The following is a 26,065-nucleotide window of genomic DNA, read 5'->3' as shown; positions in this document are numbered from 1 at the left end:
ATTATGTTTATATTAGTTGATGTTAGTTTATGCTAGCTTAGTTGTCCGTTTCTGTTTATGAATAGGCTATGATATTTCCCATTAGTATTAATTCTTTTAAAAGAGTTATTATTTCCTTATACCTTATTCACAGTGCCATATTTGATTTTTGACCTGAATGGAAACGAGGCTTGAGGGACAGACATTTTTTTGTCCCTTAATTTTTGTCTGTTTAAATATTTGATAACAGTCCAAAATATTATTTGTTAATACATTCATATAATAAATATGACCATCTCTTTCTGCACATAATATCGTAATATCTTTAAATTTAGTAGCCAACATTTGCATACGCGCCTTAACAAGCGACGTTCACGCGACGCAACGCTCAGTGACGTTCATGTATTGTCTGGTCTGTGTTTGTATGGTTTATTGATTAAACACTACGTCCTCCGGTGGATTTTTTCCCGTCAAATATCTAGTATGCTTGCAAGAGGACACGACACGAGGCTGCCCAACATAATCACACTTATCCACCTCTCTTTTAGTCTCCGCCCATATAAAGGTGACGGAAACAAATGGCTAGACTTTAATAAGTGCACGTCAAGCACGCGAGGAGGTGAAATGATGGCCGCGGCTGATGTGAAAAAGATTTTGCAGTTAAAACATCAGCTGAAAGACTCCAGCCAAGCACACACGGTAGGATGTCGCTTTAACGCACAGCAATCGTCAACAAGAGTGTTTGGCGTTGCTCTGCTCGCATATAATGCAACAGGTGGCAGGATATATGAGAGGGGACACTGGGGCTCGAGTGTCACATGGAGAAGTTGTTACAATCTCTTGTGAGGTTTTAAGTCCGGTTGAGTCAGACCAAGATTTGTTGGTTTCAAACATCTATTTCAAAGCTATCTTAAATTTAGGACGGTTTGTGAGTTCTGTCATTCATACTATCATATTTTAGGATAACAACAAATAATCACCTTTAAACCAAACTGGAATTAATTAAATCAAAGGGTCACTTATATAATACAGGTCGGTTTTGACTGAGTTATCAGGACAAGGGTTGTCTTTTGTCTTTTTGTTGCTGAAAAAGTCATCAAATTGTCAATAGGAAGCCATGTCATGTTTTCTCTCATTGTGAAAACTTGCCCCACAACTTTTCATTAAGGGCCAATAATCGCCCCCGATATTTTGTGCTTGTATGAGGCCATATTTGGTTCTAAACGTGACCTAGTTACTGTGCATCATCCATTCATTAAAGAAAAAATACAATGAACCATTGGACATAAAATGTCCCAGTCTTCTATACCTGGGCCTAAAAATTAAAGTGCTTCAGGATTCAAACGACCTTCCTTGAAATGTGGTGTTGTGAGTTACAAGGACCCTTAAAATGCAAAGATAAACCAAACCCAGATGCAACAGTTGACTTATTTGTAAATTGGTTGATTTTCTGGCCTTCACAGTGCTGTTTTTTGTAAGGCATGATATGCTATTGGTAACAACGACAACAAAAATATTTTTTGCTCAGAAATGGTAATGAAATGTACATCTATAACTAGTCTCTGAATTGAATAGGTGGTGTGTCGGCAGCTGTTGACCGTCATGTGTGTTGTGGGGCTTTTGGCACTTGAGAGGTGGTCTTTCTAAAAATAATACAGCAGTTGTCTCATGATGGCTGTCTGTCAGTTCAGGCCATGACGTGTAGTGATTAAGGTAGTTAGTTTGTATGTAATTTACCTGGTGACATGTATGTGGTTTGGTTGCTTTTATCATTAAAGTTTGATGAGATTCCACAATGTGTTTATCAGCACTGCTTTTGCACATGCGTGCTATCTGGTATTTTACTAACATAGTGGGTGTGATTGCATTGCCCATTTATAGTACCTTGAATGTGTTATAGCCATGACTGAGGTTTCCCCATAAATAGTGCCTGGTCCAAGTGCTCACTCAGCAAATCTTGATTCTTAGCAAGCCATGTGGAAGGGGTGGGACCACTGATCTATATATACATACACGCACATATACACACACACACATAGATCAGTGGGTGGGACGTTTTTTACCATTTATAGAATTTCAGTTTGATTGACAAATAAACATTAACATAATTAATTTTATGTAACCTTGTTGTGCACATTTCAGAACTGAGAATGTTATTTAAATTTCTCTTCAGTTCCTGAATTTGCACTGAATTTATTTGACTTGAGGTGGCAAACAGGATGCAGACTTGTATTTTAAATGAAACAGAATTACAATGGAATTAAATTTAGAAAAAATATAATTTAACCTCAAGTTGTAATTTAAAAAAAACATTTAAAATATTTATAATTAAAAATGTAATTTACTTTAATTGTAAATTAATATGAATTAATTTGACTAAAAAAAAAAAGTACACAAACAAACATACACACAACATAGTTATTTTGTGGAAACCTAAATGAAATGAATCATTCATGTTTGAAATTCCACTTTTAGAAATGATGTCATTGATGCATACGGTATGGGCCTCAGGCTTGGGCAAAATTTAGGAATGCAGAATTGGCTCCCATTTCATGAGTTGAATTGGAATGATAGGAATTTGAATTTACTTATGAATTAACATTCAACTCTACACAATTTTACTAGTCCATCACAAGACACATTTTGTGACACATTATTACATTATTATTTTTGACAAAATATATTTATTCCCTGATAAGTAGAAATAATATAATTAAACTTGTTAGACTTATTTCTCTAACTAAAATGAACGCTGTCATCAATAGAGATTTTAATTTTGCCAAACATCCAAAAATATCTACCACATTTTTTCCCTCCCCTTTTCTCCCCAATTTGGAATTCCCAATGCGCCCCAAGTCCTCATGGTGTCGTAGCGACTTGCCTCCATCCCGGTTGCGGAGGATGAATTTCAGTTCCTCCGCGTATTAGACTGTCAATCCATGCATGTTTTCACATGGCTTGTTGAGCGCATTACCGCGGAGACGTAGCATGTGTGGAGGCTTCCCGCTATTCTCTGCAGGATCCACGCACAAGTCAAAAGACTTGAATCTGATTGTGTTATTGTAAAAGACCATTCCTGAAAATTAAAGTGACAGTTCACCCAAAAAGCACAAAGGCAGCATAAAAGTAATCCAAACTCCAGTGTTTTAATCCATACCTTTAGAAGTTAAATGATAGTGTGGAAGAGATACGGATCAATATTTAATATTCTTCTCCCTGCCCAGTAGGGGCGATATGCATGAAGAATGTGAATCACCAAAAACACAAGAAGTGAAAGTTAAAGTGGAGATTGACTTGGCAGGGAGGAGAATTTATAATACAAATTGACATAAATATTGATCTATCTTATCACTAATGAAGATATGGATTAAAACACATATGGATTAATTGTACAGTATGTGGACCAATGTTATTTTTGGTGCTTTAAAATTGTGGCATCCATTCACTTGCATTGTATGAACCAAAAGAGCTGAGAAATTCTTCTAAAAAAAAAAAAATCTTCATTTGAGTTTAGCAGATGAAAGAAAGTCACACATCTGGGATTGCATGATGAGTAAATTAGAGAATTAAATTTTTGGGTGATCTAACCCTTAAAGGGTAACTAAACACCTGCTCAGAGTCTGACTCCACCCACTAGAAATATTTGAAAATGCAGGAAAAGTGGGCAGACCCCGGCGGGGATAGAGGGAACAAACCGAGTGCGGGGGGGGCACCTGAGACTCGTAGTGACGGATTAATTGACAGCTGCTGTCAGACTCTATGTTATTATTATTCCTCACACGGTCGCAAGACGACATGTACATGAATCTGGCGTGGTGAGCTGGAACCTGCTTACGTCAGCTGTCACCGCTTACATCATGAAGTACCGCAACAGCCAATAGGAAAATTCAACTGCAGTAGCCACCGTTCAGCCTGAAGAGGGCAGCACTCAGACGTTTTTACACCATATATTGTAGAATTAAAACACTTTATACACAAATGTCAAAAAAATTACTTGAATCAATGACCAGTACTAATAAAGCCCCATTCTTACAGATCATTAACTAAAAAAAGTTGGTTTAGGGTTTAGTTACCCTTTAAGTGTTGTAAATATTGTGGAATAAATGTAATACAAATATCTATAGGTGCATATTAAACATAGTTTATTCTATTAATTGATTATTAATACTGTAAAAAGGGATGTGTTTGTAGAACTTACAGAAATTAAGTTTTTGGCTTTTATGAGTTGCATTTATCTTCTTGAATGAACTGAACTTAAAATATTAAAAGTTCCTATGACTTAAAATCTGCCATCATTGTAAAAATAACATATTTGGATTTAGTAAGCATTGGGTGTGTTTTATTCAGAAGTGATCATCCCTATGCTCTATTTCCTTGGAAGTCTTTACCATCCACTATGAGTTTTGGAGGGCTGAAATGTGTGGGGCTAAAAATAATGGTAGTTTGAAACTCCCTTAAGTAATTTTTATTGGAACATAAAACCTCAGGGTTCAACATCACATTATTATTACTCGTATGAACACTTGTGAGGAAAAACACACATGAAGGAAGAGGATGAATGGGACTGAACCACATGAACATTTCGTGTTGGCCAATTTGAACTCTAATGTAATAGTCAATTTCCGTTATGCTAGTTGGTTCGACTTTAGTATTGATTGGTTTAATCTAAGAATCCATTTCTTTGTTTACAGTGTAATGTGTCTGCATGTGAAACGTAACAATGTTTTAATAAAAATCAAACAATGCCAGTTAAATTAATTTCTTTGGATTTCATTCAATTTTGTTTTTAATTCCTTAAATTCACATTTAAATTCTAATTCTACATCCTGTTTGATACCAAAATTAAATTCATATTCATGAATTGAACCAATGATTGAATTGCATTCTTCAATTCTGAATGAGAAACATCCCTCATGAACCCATTTGATTATATTTAATTAACTTTTTTTTTACTTTGGTGGAAAACAATTATTTTTCCCAAATGTACTCTTGGAGTCTATAAAATGGATCCAAACATCATGAAGCATCCTACAAATCTTAAACGGAACCCCGAAGATGTTCTTCCCATTTTATTGAACTATAATAAGTATATATAATAAGAAAATAAATATATAAGCTCAGCAAAAATAAATGTCCCTTTTTCAGGACACTTTATTTTATAGATAATTTTGTAAAAATCTAAATATTTATTAGTTTTTTTTATTTAATGTAAAGGGTTTAAACAATGTTTTCCATGCTTGTTCAATGAACCATAAACAATTGATGAACATGCACCTGTTGAACGGTCATTAAGACGCTTATAGACTGTAAACAATTAAGGTCACAGTTATAAAAACTTTTTCTACTGACTCTGAAAAACACCAAAAGAAAGTTGGCCAGGGTCCTGCTTATCTGTGTGAACGTGCCTTAGGCATGCTGCATGGAGGCATGAGGACTGCAGATGTGGCAATATATTGCAATGTCCGTACTGTGAGACGCCCAAGACAGCACTACAGGGAGACAGGAAAGAACAGCTGATCTCCTTGCAGTAGACCACGTGCAACAATACCTGCACAGGATCGGTACATCCGAATGTCACACCTGCGGGACAGGTACAGGAAGGCAACAACTGTCCACCAGGAGTTAAACCAGGAATGCACAATCCCTCCATCAGTGCTCAGACTGTCCGCAATGGGCTGAGAGAGGCTTGTAGGCCTGTTGTAAGGCAGGTCCTTACCAGACATTACTGGCAACAACGTTGCCAATGGGCACAAACCCACCCAAGACTGTCAAAAAGTGCTCCACTGACGTGTCATGGTTTTCTCACCAGGGGTGATGGTCGGTGTTGCGTTTATCGAAGGAATGAGCTCTTTTTTTTTTTTTTTTTTTGCAAAGACAACAAATTTCTCCCTCATGTGGGACCCTTCCTGCAGGCTCATCCTGAATTCACCCTCCAGCATGACAATGCCACCAGGCGTACTGCTCGATTGGTGCGTGATGTCTTTCAAGACAGGAATGTCAGTGTTCTGTCATAGCCAGTGAAGAGCTCAGATCTCAATCCCATTGAGCACGTCTGGGACCCCCCCCACGTTTGTTCAGAGACACATTTCCATTTCTGATAGTCGCATGTCTGTGAAACTTGTTCAGTTTGTATCTTAAAGTGTTAATATTTGTATGAACATAAAATATTCAAAAACTAAATTTGCTGAAAATAAAAGCAGTTGAAGGAGGACGTTTTTTTTTTGTGTGTGTGTGTGTGTGTGTGTGTGTGTGTGTGTGTGTGTGTGTGTGTGTGTGTGTGTGTGTGTGTGTGTGTGTGTGTGTGTGTGTGTGTGTGTGTGTGACTATTGAATTTAAGTTGTTAGTTAGAAGTATAGAAAAAATATTAAGTTTATTGCAAAATATTCAGCTATTTACAAATGTATAAGTAGTTGGAGAGGAACAGGAATTCCACTTATGAATTTTTATATATATTTTTTATAAATATAAAGGAAATCGAAACAATGCAGACTGAAGGCTACAGGAAGGATCCTTGGAGCTCACAGTAGTTCAGTCTTTAAAGGTCTGAAAGTTATTGTTAAAAATCAATTGCCCTACATTGAAATGTTTTTTTTTTTTTCCTTTTCTTTTTTGTGGAATTTTTGGACTATCCAACATCTGTGGGATATGGCCAATTCAATTAAAATTCCAACTCTAAATGGAAGGGAGAAATTTTGCCCAGCACTGGTAAAGAGGGTGTAGCATAACTTGTGTGGATGAATTGATCTTTACTCTTTCTGTTTCAGCTGCTGAAAATCTTGAAGAAACTCGAACAATTGGACATAACACTTGAAATTCTGGCTGTAAGGGATTGCTTTTTCTATCCTATAGTGAGTACTTCGATAAGAATGTATGCATTTTCAAAATTCATATTTAGTTTTCAATCTCTGTAGGAAACTGGAATTGGGAAAGTCGTTAACACCTTTCGGAAGCATGATGAGGCTGGAAAATTGGCCAAAATGTTGGTTAATCGCTGGAAAACACTTGTTCCAAAAGGCTCTTTAAGGTATATTAAATCCTGCAAATCTGCTATAGAGCCTTTTTTTTTATATTTGAATCATGTACAGTGGACCTATAAAATATTTGGACACTTAAAAGGAATAGTTCACCCAAAAATGAAAATTGTTCTAAACTTATGACTTTCTCCTGCTGAACACTAAAGGAAATGATTAAACGAATGTCCCGTTGGCTGAATTCAATGCAATGGCAGAACATGGTGACTCAAATCGAATTGAATCATCAGTAAAGTCAAACGACACTGAAATCCAATATGGTGGCCTCATTAGTTCTTGTGTCTCATGACCAAACATCATTAGACAGATGAAGTTACAAACAAATGCTCTGCTCCGGCACTTCTGGGGTCCTTTTCACAGCAGAAAAAACAAAGATTGCCCAAGCTTGTGGTGTTGAAATGCCCCTTTTCTGAAAGATTTAAGATTTGGGGTTTTTAAAATTTCCATTAGGATTGGTGGATCAGGATTTGACAATTTATGATGGATCACGGACCACCATCTTTGTTAGCATGTCTGCTCTTCTAAAAGACCCTATTTCCCCGCAGTTCCATGAAGGAATCGCACAAATGGCTTTCTTTATTTCCAAACTGCAATTGGTGTGACTGATCTTCTCAGACTTTAGAAGTGTTTTACATAATCTGACATAATCGCACAGGCATAAAACTGGGTTTGTCGCAAGAACTCATTTCTTTATTGTAAACCAAAGATATCCATTTATAATAACTTACTAACTTAACATTATGATAATATATAATGCTTAAAAGATCATTAAAACTGCAGGACTGCCCATGTCCACCATTCAAATCAGCTGTTTAAAACAACCTGGAAGCGCGATTTGTGTTATTGTGACGTCACTGTAATTTCAACTATTGAATTCTGCCAACGGGACATTTATTTGAAATTCTTTTTATTGTTTCCCTGAAGAAAGTCATGAGTTTGGAACAGCATGAGGGTGAGTAAATTGCTTAATTTCCATTCTTGGGTATAACTATAAAGCAAGTGGCATTTTATTTTTAAAAGATGGCACTGCACTAAATATTTAATGACTAAAATGCTTCTGCCTTGGTAGATCTAAAGTCATAATTTATATTTTGTGGGGGAGGGACCTGGACATACTTTTTGGGACCACTAAATGTTCACTCTAAAATAATTAAGAATTACTCATTTCAACTTCATAACAAAATCTTTATTGCAATAAATAAATGTTAAGTAATATTCAGTCAATTAAATTTGATGGAATCTTGTTATGAAATTGAAAAGCATAAATCTTAAAAATAGGCTTAAATATTTTGTGTATACACAAGTTTTTCCATGTGTTATACTTGTATTCTCCACTATTTTATTCCAGTGCAAGTGGTGAACAGCCTGATGACTTTTCCCAAAATGAACAGCATAACCGAGAAGTGGAGGAAAAGAGCAACCGAGAAAACAGCCGTCTTTCAGAGACTACCAATTCTAGAAAGAAGCCCAAAAATGACAATTCCAGCTCTGAAAGGAAAACGTCACTAAACACAGACATTAAAAGTGAAAAAAACCCCAGTAAATCCAAAATCAGTTTGAATGGTGAGAAAAAGGATGAGCCCAAAAAAGATTCCAGTTCGAATCGAGGCTCGCGGTCTCACTGCTCAGGCCATGGGAAGGAAAAGACGATCAGCTCTGAGCCAAAGTACGAAAGTGAAAAGAATGAGAGGGTTTCTAAGTCACTTGCTAAGGTGTCTTCTTTAAAATCAACTGAAGCGCAGGGAGAAAAGAGTGGAGACACGAGCAAGAAAGATAAAATGAAGAAAACCAAAGAAAAATTTGTAGCGATGGAGACTGACGAGCAGAATCGGGATGGATTTGAAACACCCTCAATGTCTTTTGAAGCCTACCTGAGCTACGATTCTGAGGTCCCCAAACGCAAAAAAAGCTTTAGTTCGGCTAAGAATCCAAAGAAACAGAAAACTGCCCACAAAGGGAGCTCACAAGTGCAGGAATCTCATGTGAAGACGAGCAAAGCGGTGACCAAAGACACACTAGCAATGGTACTTCAGGAAAAGATTATAATTTACAATACAAATTTTATTTCTGTAGCACATTTAAAGCAACAGCAGTTGACCAAATTGCTTTCCAATAGATAAAGTTAAATAACGTGAACATTTACCTACACATACAACATGTAGCACCAGTTCACTGTTCTAAAATGCAAATACATCAAACTCATTCTATTAAAAAAACATAAGACAAAACTTCAAAATAAGTAATCTTATAGTTATTAAAAATATACAGCCAATTACCTCTGGTCAGATGTAAAAGACATGCTGAAAAGATATGTCTTCAAACTTGATTTAAAAATATCCACTGTTTGGGAAAATGTAACCTACATCGGAAGAATTCCATAATTGGGGTGCAGCCACCTAAAGTCCCAATCACCCTTAGATTTTAATCTAGATTTATGGACAAGGAGTACCATCTTGTTAGAGGACCTCAGTTGTCTGGCATTTTGATTTAAATTTAAAAGGTCAGTTATATATTGTGGCTCAATGCCATTTAAAAGCTTTAAACACAAATAAAATGATTTTTAAATTGAATCCTAAATCTAACAGGCAATCAGTGTAAGGACACTAAGACCGGAGTAATTATCTCATTTGTGCGGGACAACAGCCTGGCTGCTGCATTCTGCACCGACTGAAGACTGGATAATTGGCTCTGAGAGATGCCAGTATAAAACGAATTACAGTAGTCAATGCGTGACGATACAAATGCATGAATAACTGTTTCTTAGTGGAAATATTTGACTTCAGTTTAGAGATCTTGGTTGATCGAAACACTTGTAACCTGCTTGTCAAATGTTAAAGCCGAGTCCAAAATAACACACACATTATTTACTTGATCAGATAGTGGTTAGCCTACTTGTAGTCTCCTTTGTGGCAGAGGGAGATCCAAAGACAATACAGTCTTATTAGTATTAAGAAGGAGAGAATTGCTAGCCAACAAGGCTTTAATCTCACTTTAAGCAATGTGTTAAGGAGCAAAGGGATTGAGAGCCAAGTGGAATAGATAATTGAGTATCATCGGCATATAAACGATGATGTTGTATTTGCGAAAAACCGAGCCTAATGGACCCATATCGATATAAAATTGGCCCAAGAATGGATCCCTGTGATACACCACTGTTTAGTGAAGCTGATGAAATAAACAAATTACCAACACAAACTGATCTATCCTTTTAAATACGATATAAACCAGTCCAAGGCTGTACACTTAATGCCCACGTCATCTTCCAGCCGCCGCAATAAAATACCATGGTGTCAAAGGCAGCAGTTAGATCAAGCAAAATAAGGACTACCACCTTCCCTGAGTCAACTGCCAACAGTATATCATTAAAAACCTTGAGTATTGCAGATTCTGTACTATGAAGAGTCCTGAAGCCTGATTGAAACGTTTCTAAAATTGCGTTCTCGTCTAAATACGGGACAAGTTGCGATTTTAAAACGCCGTTCTCAAACCCTTTCAATAAAAAGGGTAATGTCGATATTGGCCAATAATTACTCAAAACAGAAGGATCTAAATAATATATTTTTAATGAGTGGCTGCACTACTGCATGCTTAAAACGTCTTGTAATATTATCATGAAATAAACTGGCATTTATAAGTAACTGTAATACTGTACCTAAAAAATGTAGTAAATTTAACAACAGCCGAGGTGGATTAGTATCAAATGGATGGAAGGAATATCTCGTATGAGTTTGAGTAAGAAACTGTCTCCTACTAAATGTACTTGATTTAAATGTGGCGTATCATACATTGCTGGAGTAATTTTAGCCCTAAGATTAGCTGTTTTATTTATACATTTTTTTTGGAAAATCCTCATGTTTTAGAGAAAGCACTTTATTGATTGTGTTAAATAGAGTATAAAGTATCTCTTAAAATTTCGAAAGGAACCTGCTGCTTATCCTTTTTCCATTTTCGCTCAGCCTTGCGGCATAATTGTCTGGAGATGCAAATCTCATTGCTCAATCGTGTCTGCGAGTGAATTGTCTGTTCCCTATATTTTAGCGGTGCAACCACATTTAAAATATCTGTACAAACCGAATTAAAAGAAAATGCTCATTTACACTAAAAAGCATGAAGTGCGAAGCTAAAAAGACCTCAGATGTGGATTCATTAAGTGAGTGTAACGGCCTGACCTATTGCTTATTGAGTTCAACAAAGGAAATGCAGAATCTAAACAAACAGATGATCTGATAAACAAATATCATACATAGTTACATTCGTAATAGGCCCAGGAAATCCAGATTACTAGATGAACGATAATCTCTTAATATAAAAGTTTTATTCACCAAGGTCCTCCGGTTGATTAGCGCCATCTTGACTGAGATGGAGTTCTCAGTTTGTGATAAATGTAGTTGTTTATCCATTTCTATATCTTTTAAATGAATAGTTCACCCAAAAAATTCATATTTGCTTCCATATCGTTCCAAATCTGTGTGGATGGAAAAGGGGAATTTCTGAAAAATGTCGTTGGCCAATCTGGGGCTTGTCAAGCTCCAAAGTGAAACAAAATAAAATGAAATGCATATATCATGAAACCGTGTTTGGGAGTAGTTAGGTAAGAGTAGTGCTGTAGTGTCACAAGGCTACATTTGTCCTTGTATTGTGAACATGGATCCTCAGGAGTAATACTCGCCTAAACCATCCACTATCTAATGTAGCTAGCAAAAACCAAATCATTACAGTGAATTTGTGCTTTCAAAAATGAAGAGGTTAAAATAAACTATTCTCACAATTAGTCTTTCACAATCACAATTTCTTTAAGTATATAGTTTCAAAGTAGTTAGCTCCTTGTTGTTTGTAGCTTGTAGTATAGCTAGCAACTTTTTTAAATGTGTAGTTACTAGCTTGATTGTAGTTTAATCACAGGTTATGAGTAGCTTTCAAAACTACAGTTTGAGGTGAAGTTTTAATAAAAGTAGTCCATATAACATGTGCTATATTCTTCTGAGTCTTCTGAAACCATACGCTAGCTTTGTATGAGGAACGGACTGAAATGTCAGTAGTGTTTTTTTACTGAAGTTTGCAAATATTCTGTAGTTCTCAGATAAAAGATTTACATTCACCTTGTGTTTCACAGAAGTGTGTCTTAGGGGTTTGGAATGATATGAGGGTGAGTAAACGATAAAATTACAATTCCTCTAACTCCAGGCTCCTGAGCACTCAGTGATGGACTTGCTTAACATTCCTCTGCCAACAAGTTTTCCTGAATGTGAAGATTTTTCCCAGTATCATTACTTCACTGAAAAGAAAGGTGGGTCATAACTTCTACTGGGCATTTCATATCTGTTCTGCACATTTTAATGCTTAACATTTGGACAAACTACTGACTTTTGTTGTCATTCTGTATTTAGCTGATCAGAAGGTTGTGGACATTTGTGAAGAGGTTCCGGTCTTCACTGGTCAAAGGCTGAAGAATAAGATGCAGGTGTACTCTGGTAGTAAAATCTCATACCTGCCCACCATGATATCTCTGTACCAGCAATGCATTCGGGTGCTGCAGAACAACATCGACTGTAAGTTACCTGACATTATGATATTGCTTTCTGAAAGTATTAGATGTAAAGGTTGACGTTGGCTGTCTTGCAGCTCTCTTTGAAATCGGAGGTGTGCCGTTTGACATTTTGGAGCCGGTTCTAGAGCGCTGCACTCCTGAGCAGCTTCTCCGCATTGAGGAGTATAATCCGGTAAGAGTTTAACTTCTGTTGTGAGAATAATGAAAACTTTGTGTCAATGCAGATCATTGAAGGATATTTTTTATCTTTTGTTAACATAAATTCAGAATCGACCCTTTTTGCTGCCTTAAAACGCATTCCTGGTCATATTGAGTGCATCAATCTGGTTCTCTGTTAAGATTCTATTAATTGAATAGACTAATAATAATTAAATACTAATAATATTAAGAGTCTAGTCAGTTTTTCCATTTGGCGTATTTAATTTTTAAAGATAATTTATAAACCTTTAAAGGCAGACCTACCGTAAGCTCTGAGGTTGTTCATTGATTATATATTGTAGAAATATTTTATATTTATACTAAATGTGGTTTGTGTTGAATTACTACACTACCTGTGATCCTGAAGAGGGATCCACCAATCTGAGAATAGCGGCCACTCTGCAAAGACTGCCCATTTCCCATGATGCACTGTGAATGATACAAATCGGATTGGTCTAATATAACCTGTGGCTCAAATTATGTCCTTGTTTTTTGGACTACAACCTGAACGGCTTCATCCTATAATTTAGTGGACCGCGAAACATCCCATATTAAACGGTTTGTGTCCCAGATTGAAACAAAAAAAAATTGTAAAATGCTTGAAGGGGACCCCTGTCCCAAACTGAAGCTCTCAGAATGTTCAGGTGTCCCATATTTGCATGAGACATTCACTACTGTATCACAACTGGTTTGGGTTAATGCACCTTAGCAGATCTTTTTGAGCAGGTAAAGTCAATGTCTGTGTTTATTGTAAAAGAGGTTTGCACTGCTTTGGCTGCCCTGCATGATGTTAACGGCCATCATCATCATCATTTTCCCTTCAAAGTGCACTGTGCATTTATGCAGCTTGAAACTCAGTATGTCTTGTTGCGAAACCTGATGTAACATCCCATCGGGCACAGCAAATGAGAAAAAAATGCATGACATCCAATCTAACCGTTCAGACTGAGACACCTTAATCTAAAGTCTTATCTCAAACAACCTACGAATGTGGTGTGGATCAGGCTTGTAAAAATCAGATTTTATTTGTTTGTCAATTTATTACAACTTCCATTTTTATTTCTTTTCTGCACCCAATTCCCCAGAAGTGACCATTTTGTTCTCTTAATTACATGGTATAGAAAAGCTGCTTTTATTTGCTAATTGTTTTTACCATTTTTCACATTTAAATTTGCAACTTGAATGGAAACATTGCTGCGGTCTGTTTCTGTTTGTGACAGGTGTATGTTGGTGTGACCGACCACCTGTGGGAGAGGCACTGTCAGAGGGACTTCAGGAACGCTCGGCTACAGGAGTATGAATCCTGGAGAGAGATGCACCTGCGCATGTCTGAGGAGAGAAAGAGGAAACTCCAACAACTCACAAAGAGCATCGTCTCTGCTCACTCTGGCAAACCAAAGGGTAACTGTTTTCTAGATAAATTATGCAATTAAAATACTTCTCAGTTTTAACGTTCCGAGCCAACTTAAACTGGCGTCACACTAGAAGACTCCAAACAACTCTATTTTTGCAGAGGGTGTCACACTAATCGACTGTTTTGCTGAGATTTTGCTCTTATGTCGGAGATATGACACTTATGGATTAAAAATGGTGAAAATGTGACACACATATCAGCTTATGGTAACTCTGATTCCTGCCAAAATGACAGGAGTTCTGCCTCAGCATAAATGGTTGTCAAAGTGATTTAGGATGTGATTCATGGAGTAACTTTACATTGTAAAAGGTTGATTGGTGTCTTAAACTAGCTGGTACCAGTTACATTATAATTTATATTATGTGCAATAACTAATGTTATGTTCACATCATGCCAGAATTATTGTAATTACTTCATGACAACTTGGAGATTCAACTAAATAATTTGTTTCTATGGCAACACTTATAAAGCCGAAATGTTTCCTTGTGTGGCTTTGTCATTGATTACAACAAATGTTTAATCACTACATTCAGTTCATTAATTGAACCCTAGCAAAATGTTAATGTGGAAAAAACAACACCTCAGTTAAAATTGGCTATGATAATGTCATATCAGACACAAGTACTGTATAAGCAAACTACCTTTAACTGTTGAGGTGGCTGCCATTTTTGGTTCTTTTTACATGTCACAACAGTCAAATCAGAGAATTACAAGTTATATTTACGAGTTCTATAAAGGTGTGAGCGATTTTTATGTCAGTATCACATAACAGGCAATTCCAACATGACGTGAACACACAAATGCTGCCTTGTGCACAACATCACTCCTCAATGAGTTGTATGTGACACGTCCAGCTCTGTACTGTATTTCACTTAATGTAAAATTACTTTGAGCTTACGAGTAAATAAAGTAAAGCAGTCCTGATGGCTGATATACATGTTTATATACATATTCCACGATATAAATGGTACAGCAAAATCGTTTTTTCTACAAAAGATGCATCAGTTAAACTATTGGACCACAAAAAAGCAAGTAAATCGTTTCTTTCATGAGTATTTCGTATGTCATCGTTTGTTTATGATGCTGCATGAACCGTTTAATATATTCGGATGAAATGTGTTAGATGTGCGTTAAATGCTATTCCCGAAAGGTAGTTTATAAAAGTTGTGATCTTGTGGAGTTTGATCATTTTCTTTTGGATTGCATTTCAAATATGGCTGTATTGGATAGGCTGCACAATGTGAGCCAGTCATAACAGTGGGCTTTACACTGAAGTCTTAAAGGGCCAGAGAGCTTGAAACGGGGCGTTTCAGACAGAAGGAAGAGACCGGGTGGAAAATTATTATATATTCCAAAATGATTTTACTAAAAGAAAACTACAATAAAATTATATATGGATCTCCAGGGATATTAATAAAATTTATAAAAAACTGAGTATGTCATGTCCATCACTTTCTACTGTAAGATGAACTCTGTATCTTGTCAAATTATATTGTTTAATTCAGTAAAAACTTTTAGAGTTATTGGATACTGTTTTACTCTTATGCCTTCAGACTTTTTGTATCGAAATTCCCCTAAACAAGGCTGTTTAGCCTCATTTGGCTTTCTTCTACATGACATTGTAGCACCAATAAGATCATGGTTGTCTTGACTGATCTGAGCATTTTGTCCTGACGGGGGGGGGTATATTAACAGGTAGGCTACATCGTGTGACTTGTTCATCCATATTCATTTTCAACTAAAAGCAGCAGAATTGCAATTGCATCCACTTTATTACCAACAATGCACATGTATTGCAGGTGGCTGATCCACTATAAGAAGCGAAAACGGTCTGACTTGACTGCTCTTATTTCACTAATTCACTCTTTCCCAGACTCCACTCTGCTTTCAAGGCGAGGTGTTTGGCCTCTCAAATGAGCCTGTGTGAACCACTGTCATTGACTGTAGTCAATAACATGTGCTTGTTTTTTCTCCTGGCAGGACGGCAGGTGAAAATGGCATTCATTCACTCCGCTGCTAAGCCACCTAGAAATGTGAGAATCCAACAGGAGATTTACGGCACGGCTGGTCCCGTCACCCTGCCTCACCCCACAGACAAGCCCAGGTCAGTTCACAAAAGATTGAGCTGGATGGGCCACAATCAACCCCTGGTGGAGAAGAATTACACTACAAATTTGGACAGATCTACTCATTCTTTAATACTATTTGCCACGTTTACGTGTTGCGATCGGTTTCGTCACAGTTTCCTGAAATGAACACTGTGTAGAGGTTCAGTAGAGGTGTAGAGGCTACAACTATGCATTTGACTAACTTTCACCCAAATCATGACTACAGTGGCTGATTTTTCGCTTACATTCACTACTAAGGTATGATATTGGAACACTTATTATAATGCGTCATTTGATAAGCCACCCATTTTAACTTCTAACAGACCCCTGTACTTTTACACTTATTCCCATTATTAAATTGCATTGTAGCTCACCTGATGGACTGTGGACTTTTGAATTCTAAAGTCTTCGGTTCGAGCCCACCCAAACACACGTGAAATGAAATGACGTGGTTGCCTCAGTAAATGTGCTTTTCATTTCACTGTTTTTTGGTTGGACACAATCAGTCAGGTTTAGGGTAAGGGTTTCTGTTTAGTTTACCTCTATTTGTTAGGTTAAAGTTTTAGGTTAGGAAGGTATGTTTTACTCAATTAAAACCTCAACCCAATATTCACCTTAAAGGAATAGTTCACCCAAAAATGTAAATTCTCTCATCACTGACTCGCACATGCCATCCCAGATGTGTATGACTTTCTTCAGCAGAACACACAGATTTTTTTTGGAAGAATATTTCAGCTATGTAGGTCCATACAATGTAAGTGAATGGTGGCCAGAACTCAGAATGTCCAAAAAGGACAAAGCCAGCATGAAAGTAATCAAAATGACTCCAGTGGTTAAATCCATGTCTTCAGAAGTGATATGATAGGTGTGAGTGAGAAACAGATTTACATTTATTCATTTGGCAGACCCTTTTATCCAAAGTGACTTACAAAAGAGGAAAACCTAAGTGAATCACCTTAAGGAGACAGTGGTACAAAAAGTGCCATACAACAAAGTTTCACTATCATCAGAATAGTATACAAAACAGATTTAAGTAAAACAAGAATTTTATATATATATATATATATATATGTGTGTGTAATGTATTGGTGTGTGTGTGTGTGTGTATACATTTGTTTTTATTTAGTGACTGGTTAAGTGCTCTTGGAAAAGATGTGTTTTTAGCTGTTTTTTGAAGACTGAGAGTGAGTCAGCTTCACGGATGGAGTTGGGAAGGTCATTCCACCAACGTGGTATGATGAGAAAGTGTTTTGGTTCCTCTTTGTTTTGGTACGACAAGGTGATGTTCCTTAGCCGACCGCAGGCTTCAGGTGGGAGTGTAGTTCTGCATAAATGATTTTAGGTATGCTGGAGCAGACCCAGTGATTGTTTTGTATGCCAGCATCAGGGCCTTGAATTTAATACGGCATGAACCGGCAGCCAGTGGAGAGAGACAAAGAGTGGTGTAACATGCTCTCTTTGGTTCATTAAAGACCAGACGTGCTGCTGCATTCTGGATCATTTGCAGAGGTCTAGTAGCACATGCAGGAAGGCCTGCAATGAGAGAGTTACAGTAGTCCAGTCTAGATATGAATGAACAAGCAGTTGTTTGGCATGTACAGAGAGGAAAGGTCTTCCTGATATTGTAGTGTGTAAATCTACATGACCTTGCAGTCTTTGTGATGTGGTCTGTGAAATGTATCCGCTTGTTATCGATAGATTTGACCGTTTTGGAAGGCGATTACTGTAGTTGTACCCAGCTGCACGGTGATGTTTTCAACAGCAGGGTTGGCTGGAAAGTCAACGAGTTTGGTCTTTGCTGGGTTGAGTTGCAGGTGGTGTTCCTTCATCCAGGCTGAGATGACTGTCAGACAGGCAGCGATTCGAGCAGTCGCTGTGGTGTAGTTGGGCTCGAAAGACAAGTAGAGTTGCGTGTCGTCAGCGTAGCAGTGGTAAGCGAAACCATGTGACTGAATGATGGGTCCCAGTGATGATGTGTATATGGAGAAGAGAAGTGGCCCAAGCACTGATCCCTGAGGTACCCCAGTAAGTAACTGATATGGCTTGGATACCTCACCTCTCCAGGCTACATTGAAGGACCTATCTGAGAGAGAGGAGTTAAACCAGTCGAGCACAGTTCCGGAGATTCCCCAGAGTAGAGAGGGTGGAGAGTAGTATCTGATGGTTGACCGTGTCAAAGGCTGCAGAAAGGTCCAGCAGAATCAGAACGGATTATTTGGATTTAGCTTTCCCCTGTCTCAGCGACTCCGTGACAGACAGCAGGGCAGTCTCAGTGGAGTGTCCACTTTTGAAGCCTGACTGATTGTCATCCAGCAGTTTGTTCTGTGAGAGAGGCAGAGATCTGATTGAAAACTGCCCTTTTCAAGTGTTTTTGACATGAATGGGATGAGAGAGACTGGTCTGTAGTGTTCTATCTGTGTGGGGTTAAGTGCAGGTTTTTTCAGCAGCGGGGTTACTCGAGCCTGCATAAATGTAGTGGGGGAAAAGTGCCTGTAAGTAGAGATGTTTAATTATGTGTGTATGTGCAGGTAGGATGGACAGAGATGGCCTGGAGAAGGTGTGATGGAATGGGGTAGAGGGTAAAGGTGGTGGGGTGTTTGGAGAGGAAGAGTTTAGAGACCTCAGTGTCAGTCAAAGGAGAATGAGTGTTGCATACAGGAGCCAGGTGTTTGACAGGGTGTGGTGCTGTGTTTATTGCTGATGGTTGTAACCTTATTAGTAAAAAATGTGGCAAAAATATCTGCTGTCAGTGATGTGGTGGAGTGGGAGGGCAGAGAAGTGTGTTGAATGTTCTAAACAAAGCTACGAGTGTCTGTGGTGCTGTTGATCTTGGTCTGGTAATGGGACGTTTTTGCAGCTTTAATGTTATCTGAAAAAGTTGCAAGCAGAAGCTGATATTTACCTAGATCTGCTGGATCTTTAGATTTCCACCATCTCTCGGCTGCCCTGAGATCAGTCTGATGTTCACGAAGGACGTCAGACAGCCAGGGGCTGGGTGGTATAGTACATGCTGGTCAAGAGGAGAGAGGACCGATGTTGTCTAGACAGGTTGTTAAAGTAGAGCGAAGTGTGTCTGTGGCAGTGTTTGCATCAAGCGTGGAAAATACATTTATTGTGGGAAGTGAGGTAGAGACAGCGGTGGAAAGGTGAGAGGGAATGGATTAATATATATTAAAGTCCTTTTTACTATAAATCTCCACCTTTGACAAGCCCCAAACAGTAGGTGTCTGAATGTGAAAGTGAAGATATAGAGTAAAATAGGACCAACCCACACCTATCATTATCACCTCAGCCAGGTACAGCATGAGACCCATCTTCTTGGTGGTAGCTTTTGAAAGGAACCGTGGCACACTCCTTCGCTCCATAGTGCTAGGGTCTTCTCCTTGGGCAAAAGAGAACAACCCTTGAGCCCCCGTCATGAGGGTTACAACTTTCATGATTTATACCTTTTGCACATGCCTTCTCCATCTAGATGTGCTTATACCATCCTTCATCTCAAGGATCCAGAGTAAAATAGATCCTCAGTACTCCAATTCTGTAAGCAAGGAGCGATTTAAAAATGGGCAACTTGTTTGCTGTAAATTGCGTCCAGTGTCTGTGGAGGTAGAGATCAAGGTGCCTGAGAAATACGGTTTGCTGCGGTTGCCACTATTTCAACACTGTACTTTGGCTCATACTTCACCTTGACGGGAGGCTGGAATGGCTCACTCAAATCAATCGGCTGGTCACAGCATGCTCTGAGAGTTTTGTGATGGCTCAACAACTGCTAACTTTCCAGAATCCCAAAGCGTTGGCTAAGGGTCAATCGAGTGGATTGAGCGGTTTACAGTCTGCTCTACATGCTCGAGTCATTCTTGAAGCCCTGATGCATATTCTGCTGGAATTCTGTGGTGCTGTGCATCCCTGTTTTTTGGGCTCCAAGGTGGGTGGGGAATAAAAATTATGAAACGATAAACTTAAAATGTTTCTTAAACACAAAGTGTTTTTTAGACTTTGAAACCGACTGTATTTTAGAGAGTAAATGTCAAATAGTGAAGAGTGGACAAGGTTTATAATCCTTGAAGCAGCATCACCAGATTTGCCAATCACTAAACTTTCTCCATTTACTATACACAAGGATATCACAGGAATAGAAGGAACAGTGAAAAGTGAAAGTTACGATCTGGACATATTCTAGTGGAATGTTGAAAGGCAATTGCAGAGGATTTATTACGAGCTACACTTCTCTCCTGGAGTTCAAATAAAAAAAATCAGTTAAACTACAGCAAAGGAGTGATCCGCACCAAAAAATTAGATTATGTAGATGAAATCACCTGTGCACTCAAACCCCAAGCAGTAGTAAACGTGAAGAGAATAGTAATCAAAAGAGAAGACAGAGCTATCAAAACTGGTACATGCATCCTCCTTTTGAATAAGCCTCTCCCCCCAGAAAGAATTCAAATTGGATATCTTAGTGGATTTATTCGTGCCCAATCCATTACGATATTTAAAATGTCAAAAATATGGACATGGGTCAAACAGTTGCAAAAATAAAAGCATCTGTTGCAAGTGTGGTGAAGACCACAACATGGAGAGCTGTCAAAAATCACCAAAATGCTGTAATTGTACAGGAGACCATTCAGCTGCAGAAAAATAATGATCCTACATGGATCAAGGAGAAGGAAATGCAGAGAATCGGATGGAGAATGATCTGCTACCCTGAGGCAAGGAAAATGGTAGACATTGTCCCTTTTACACTGAGTAAAACACATGCTTCGGTTGTCAAGAAATCTGTGAAGACCACTGAATGCCAGACAGACTTCACCTGGCTGCACAAAGATAAACCTCAAAATGTAAAATGCAATAAATCTCTCCCAGGTACCCAAAGTGAATCTACCTCTATCAATACTCAGGTCTAATCAGAACTCAATAGAAAATCAAACTACAAATAGAAATACTGTACAAGAATCGTGCTTATGAACAACTATCTAGTTGTTCATAAGCAAAAGATGATATGGCAAAGACGAAACAAACAAAAGATGTCGAAATGAAAGGGATAGGTGGAGTAGACGTCCATCCTCAAAAGGAAAAATCAGGGGAAATGTTCCTATTTTTCCTACTTGAGAATGGAAAAAGTTTTGATCAAATGGAACGGTCGTGGAGTTGCAATGCCTAGCTACAATTCTCAACCCCCTTGGTTTTTTGTCTTCAGGAGACAAAATTACCACCAGATTTTACCTTCTCTTTTGGTCCTACTAATTGACAGACTTCTGGTGGTACAGCCATTTTAATCAGAAACAATATGATTTCATAGTTGCGTCAATGTGAACCATAATTTACAGGTAACAGCAGTGTGTTTGACCCTGCAGAGAACAGTTACAATATGTCCCATATACATTCCTCCAAATCTTACTGTAACACCCAAGGACCTGGATGGCCTAGTAGCCCAACTCCCTTCTCCATATATACTGATTGGAGACTTTAATAGTCACAACACTATATGGGGAAATACCATTGTGACACCAAGGGGAAGACGATAGAAGAATTCCTAGATGATCACGCATTATGTCCTCTAAATGATGGATCCAGCACTTGCCTACACCCAGGGCATGGAACATACTCCGCAATTGACCTAAAATTTGCTAATCCAAATTAATTTTAGACCTTTCTTGGAGAGTATGGCAATAGTGACCACTTTCCGTTAATATTAACCCTAAAAGGAAAAGAAGCTCTAAGAATACAAAGATTTAAAGTAAACTGGCATAATTTTCAAACGCTTTGCTATGAAAGGTTTAATGAAGTCTCTGAAGATGATCCAGATGCTATTAAACAGTTCACCAGCACTCTCGTCTCCATAGCAAATGGGACCATTCCAAAAACATCAAACGCAAAATTCAAACGGATGCCATGATTTGATGATGATAAATGCAAGACGGCTATAAAAGAACGGAAGAAAGCGGAAATATTATTAGTCTGAAGGCCAACAAATGAAAATCTTGTTAAGGTTATAATAAGTAGGACACCGAAGAATAATAAATGAAGCTGAAAGGAAAAGTTGGAGACAAATTGTATCTGGTCTGACATCAAGTACCTCAAGAAAGGTCTGGAATCTAATTCAAAGTATGAAGGGCAGGAATGATGGAGCTCAAATTCAGCACATCAAAGATCAAGACTCTATTCTAACTTCAAAACAAGAGATTGCAAATACCCTAGCAGAGAAATTTGAAAGAACTCCATTGAGAATTGCCTTAAAGCCTTCCAAGTTCTTCAGGCACAGGATGAAAAGAAAGTTATCAATTTTTCATCTAATAATAAGGAACCCTATGTTCATCTGTTCACAGTGGAAGAATTGACATGAGCTATAAACAGAGCACTTGCTACGGCAGTGGGACCAGATGATGTACATTATCAGTTTTTTTTTATTTTTTATTTACCTCACATTATCCTGTCTCTACTTTTAAAACTTTCTATTTGTATATCAGGGAATATTCCACTCTCTTGGAAAGAAGCAATAAGCATTCCCATCCCAAAAACGGGGAAAAATCATAATGACCCCAACAATTACCACCCAATATTCCTGACAAGTTGCTTGTTCATTAACCATTCTCTCCATGGTTTTGCATATCTAGTATGGATCCTGGAATTGCAACAACTCTTCAGAAATGTTCAGTGTGGCTTCAGAAAAGGGAGAAGTACTGTAGATCACCTCATCATCCTTGAAAGCAATGTACGAAAAGAACATGCAGTGGCTGTATTTTTTGACTTTGAGAAGGCATGACGCATATAGAAGTTCTGTATTTTAAAGGATTTATATCAACTTGGTTTTAGAAGAAACTTACCCATTTTTATTGCTGATTTTCTATCAAACAGACATTTTAAAGTCAGAGTAGGTAATACCCTATCTGACCCTCAAGAACTAGGAGTACCACAAGGAAGCATTTTATCAGTTACCCTTTTTAGTATTAAAATCGATGTCAGGTATCCATTGCAGTCTTTGTTGTTAACATTGGTATTTGCTACAGAAGCAAATCCATGAATAACATTTTAACAAAATATCCAGCTGACAATTAACAGAATGCAGTCCTGGTCAGTATCAAATGGTTTATGTTTTCAAAGACTAAAACTGTTTGTATGCATTTATGCCAGCTACGCCCTCTCCATCTTCACCCAGAGATATTCATGAATGGTGAACACATCAGAACACATTTGGTTTTAAGGAAACCAAATTCCTTGGAGTAACTCTTTACAGTAAACTGAATTTTATCCCTCACAAAGATTTTAAAAGATAAATGTCTTAAAGCCTTGAACATTTTAAATGTTTTAGTGAAAACAAAATGTGGTGCAAGAAAGTTCAGTTCTTTTTAAATCTGGAAGCACTAACTCGATCACGCCTGTATAATGGAAATATAGCATATGATTCAGCCAGGAAATCATATCTGACTCTTGGACACAGTACATCAAGGCGCATACGTCTGGCTTTTGGGGCCTTCAGGACATCGCCAATTCAAAGTTTGCATGTAGAAGAACATTAACTTACTCTGAAGAACAGATGCCTCAAACTAGCCCTACAGTATACAACAAAGCTGAAGAACAACAAAGAAAATTCAGCCAACCATCCTGTTTTCTCAACCCCTTCTTCAAGCATATATGAACAAAAACCAAGACCTATCCTACTTCAGTAAAATTCCCCCCTGGAACTTTAAAAAACCAAAAGATCCTAGACATGACAAGAAACAAAATATCTGAAACTCACCCAAATGACTTTCAACAACAACAACTTTTCATTAGACAAATATTTCCATCACATATCCCTATATATACAGATGGATCAAAATCTGAGGATCATGTATCATCTGCATTTGTGATAAACCATCTAAAAAAAAGGAATATCCATCCCCAATCACAGCTCAATTTTTACAGCAGAGGCAAACGCTATCATCTTAGCACTGAACTTCATAAAGACCATGCAACAGAGAAGCATTCTGATCATTTCAGATTCAAAATCATGTCTTCAAGCAATGTCTTCTTTAAAAAATTATCACCCAATGCTTGTAAAGATTCCATGCAAATTGCTGGATTTGGAGCCCCAAAATGTCAATATCTGCTTCTGCTGGGTACCTGAACACTGTGGAATCACAGGAAATGAGGAAGCAGACACTGCTTCAAAAGAGGCTTTATTAGCGGAGTTCCAAAAGTGTACCTCCCACTGACTTAAAACCCATTATAAATTAATATATTAAAAACAAATGGCAAACTGAGTGGGATCAATCCATCATGAACAAACTCCATGAAATCAGCCCTGTTGTTGGCAAAAGAAGTTCCCCTGTTTTCAAATCGCTGGGACCAGATTGTCTACACCCGCTGTCGTATTGGTCACTCCAGGTTGACAAGTTTTTAATATTAGAAGATTCACCAACATGTACCTTCTGCCAGAACCCATTATCCCTGAAACACGTTTTATTAGACTGTCTTAATCCCGTGAGAAACCTTTTTTTTTTTTTTATTCAGTCAGCACTCTGGAAGAAATTAACAAGGTCACACCAAATGCAATTTTAGAGTTTTTGGGAAAAATAGATTTTAAAAACATTTTATAGAATTCCTTACACATTTCTCTCCATGGAAATAGCCATAGAAGCTAGCATGGTGTTAAAAACAAACCCATTTCACTTCAGAATATATCATAATTATCAAGATATCGAAAGGCTGAAGAATATAGAGATATAATATCGCCCAGCCCTACTGTAGCGTAGCTCGACCTCGGTGTGCAAGTCTGTCATGTATTTTAACATAAAATACTCTCTAAACCCCACAGTAGTGTGAAAGCTCATGAGAGTCGGGCCAAATCCAGCTACATTGAACCTCCAAAACCCTCCAACAACAATTCTGGCCAAACCCAAGATCCACGAAAGATTAAAAGTGAGTTGGACTCATCACTGTTTAAATGTATTGTATTGGTTTTATTTATAGATTTTTTTAATTTATTTTTTTATAGACAGAATTTGTTTTGTTTTATTTCATTGTATCTTTTTACAGCTGCTTTGGTGTTTTTGTGTGTGTGGACTAAAACCAATGCTGCATATTTCATGAATTCTTCTATATTCCCCCACCTACAAGTACAACCTTTAAGCCGGTTTATATATGAAAGTGGACTCTTACTGTGGTTTGTTTGTTCACAGGAGTAGCTCCCATGATGGCAAAGTCCCTGAAGGCCTTTAAGAAGCAGCTCAATCGCAGATAAATATAGGAGATGCACCAGCCCTGCTCCAGCCACATGGTCTAAATGGTTTAGACTGGTTTATTTATTTTTCCCCCCCACCCTAAGATGCTTACAGGATTGATGAAGTTTGATTAACTTATATTACTTAATTATATAAACAATATTGCACATTGATTTCCGATTGTCTCTGTATGTGTTGCAATCATGGCGGTTTGAAGTCTGAAATTAAAACCATAATTACATCTATCTGTCGCGATGTTATAATGCTTGTCTGCTTGAGCATATACACATTCTGTATGTATGTGAGTGGACCCTAATGTACATGCTTTGTCTCCATCTAGTGTGTGTGTGTGTGTGTGTGTGTGGGCAGAAATTCTAATTAAAGTCTTGTTCAACAGTTGTGGCTTAGCTCATTGGGTCTCACAGATCAAAAATGGGTTGCATGTCTGTTCTGATTGGATAACTGCTAATAATATGCAACTAGTCATATAATTGTTTAGATAGGATAGCTATATAAATAGCCATGACAACTTTTTAACAGGAAGGAGAACTCTTTCCACATCTTTTGTCGAGGTCAAAGTTTGTGTCCGG

At 37.8% G+C, this 26,065-nt stretch overlaps 1 protein-coding gene across 1 annotated transcript; it reads left to right on the top strand.

The window, feature by feature from the left end:
* The first annotated feature begins 552 nt into the window (after nt 1-552).
* eloal (elongin A, like) lies at nt 553-25,835 on the top strand. The gene is made up of 11 exons (XM_052089689.1): nt 553-678; nt 6,744-6,800; nt 6,891-7,003; nt 8,359-9,034; nt 12,195-12,297; nt 12,398-12,559; nt 12,633-12,730; nt 13,977-14,157; nt 16,151-16,274; nt 25,070-25,173; nt 25,434-25,835. The coding sequence occupies exons 1-11, from the start codon at nt 604-606 to the stop codon at nt 25,493-25,495; spliced, it is 1,755 nt and encodes a 584-aa protein (XP_051945649.1). The 5' UTR covers nt 553-603; the 3' UTR covers nt 25,496-25,835.
* Nucleotides 25,836-26,065: the final 230 nt, after the last annotated feature.

The sequence above is a fragment of the Xyrauchen texanus genome, chromosome 24, assembly GCF_025860055.1.
Source record: "Xyrauchen texanus isolate HMW12.3.18 chromosome 24, RBS_HiC_50CHRs, whole genome shotgun sequence".
NCBI lineage: Eukaryota > Metazoa > Chordata > Actinopteri > Cypriniformes > Catostomidae > Xyrauchen > Xyrauchen texanus.
The sequence above is the reverse complement of the archived record's forward strand: the minus strand, read 5'-3'. Positions and strand labels throughout refer to the sequence as shown.

Coding starts and splice junctions, on each gene's coding strand:
- eloal (XM_052089689.1), top strand. CDS start 604: ATGATGGCCGCGGCTGATGTGAAAAAGATTTTGCAGTTAAAACATCAG. Junction 12,298..12,397: donor TTACTTCACTGAAAAGAAAG/GTGGGTCATAAC, acceptor TTCTGTATTTAG/CTGATCAGAAGGTTGTGGAC. Junction 12,731..13,976: donor GCATTGAGGAGTATAATCCG/GTAAGAGTTTAA, acceptor TGTTTGTGACAG/GTGTATGTTGGTGTGACCGA.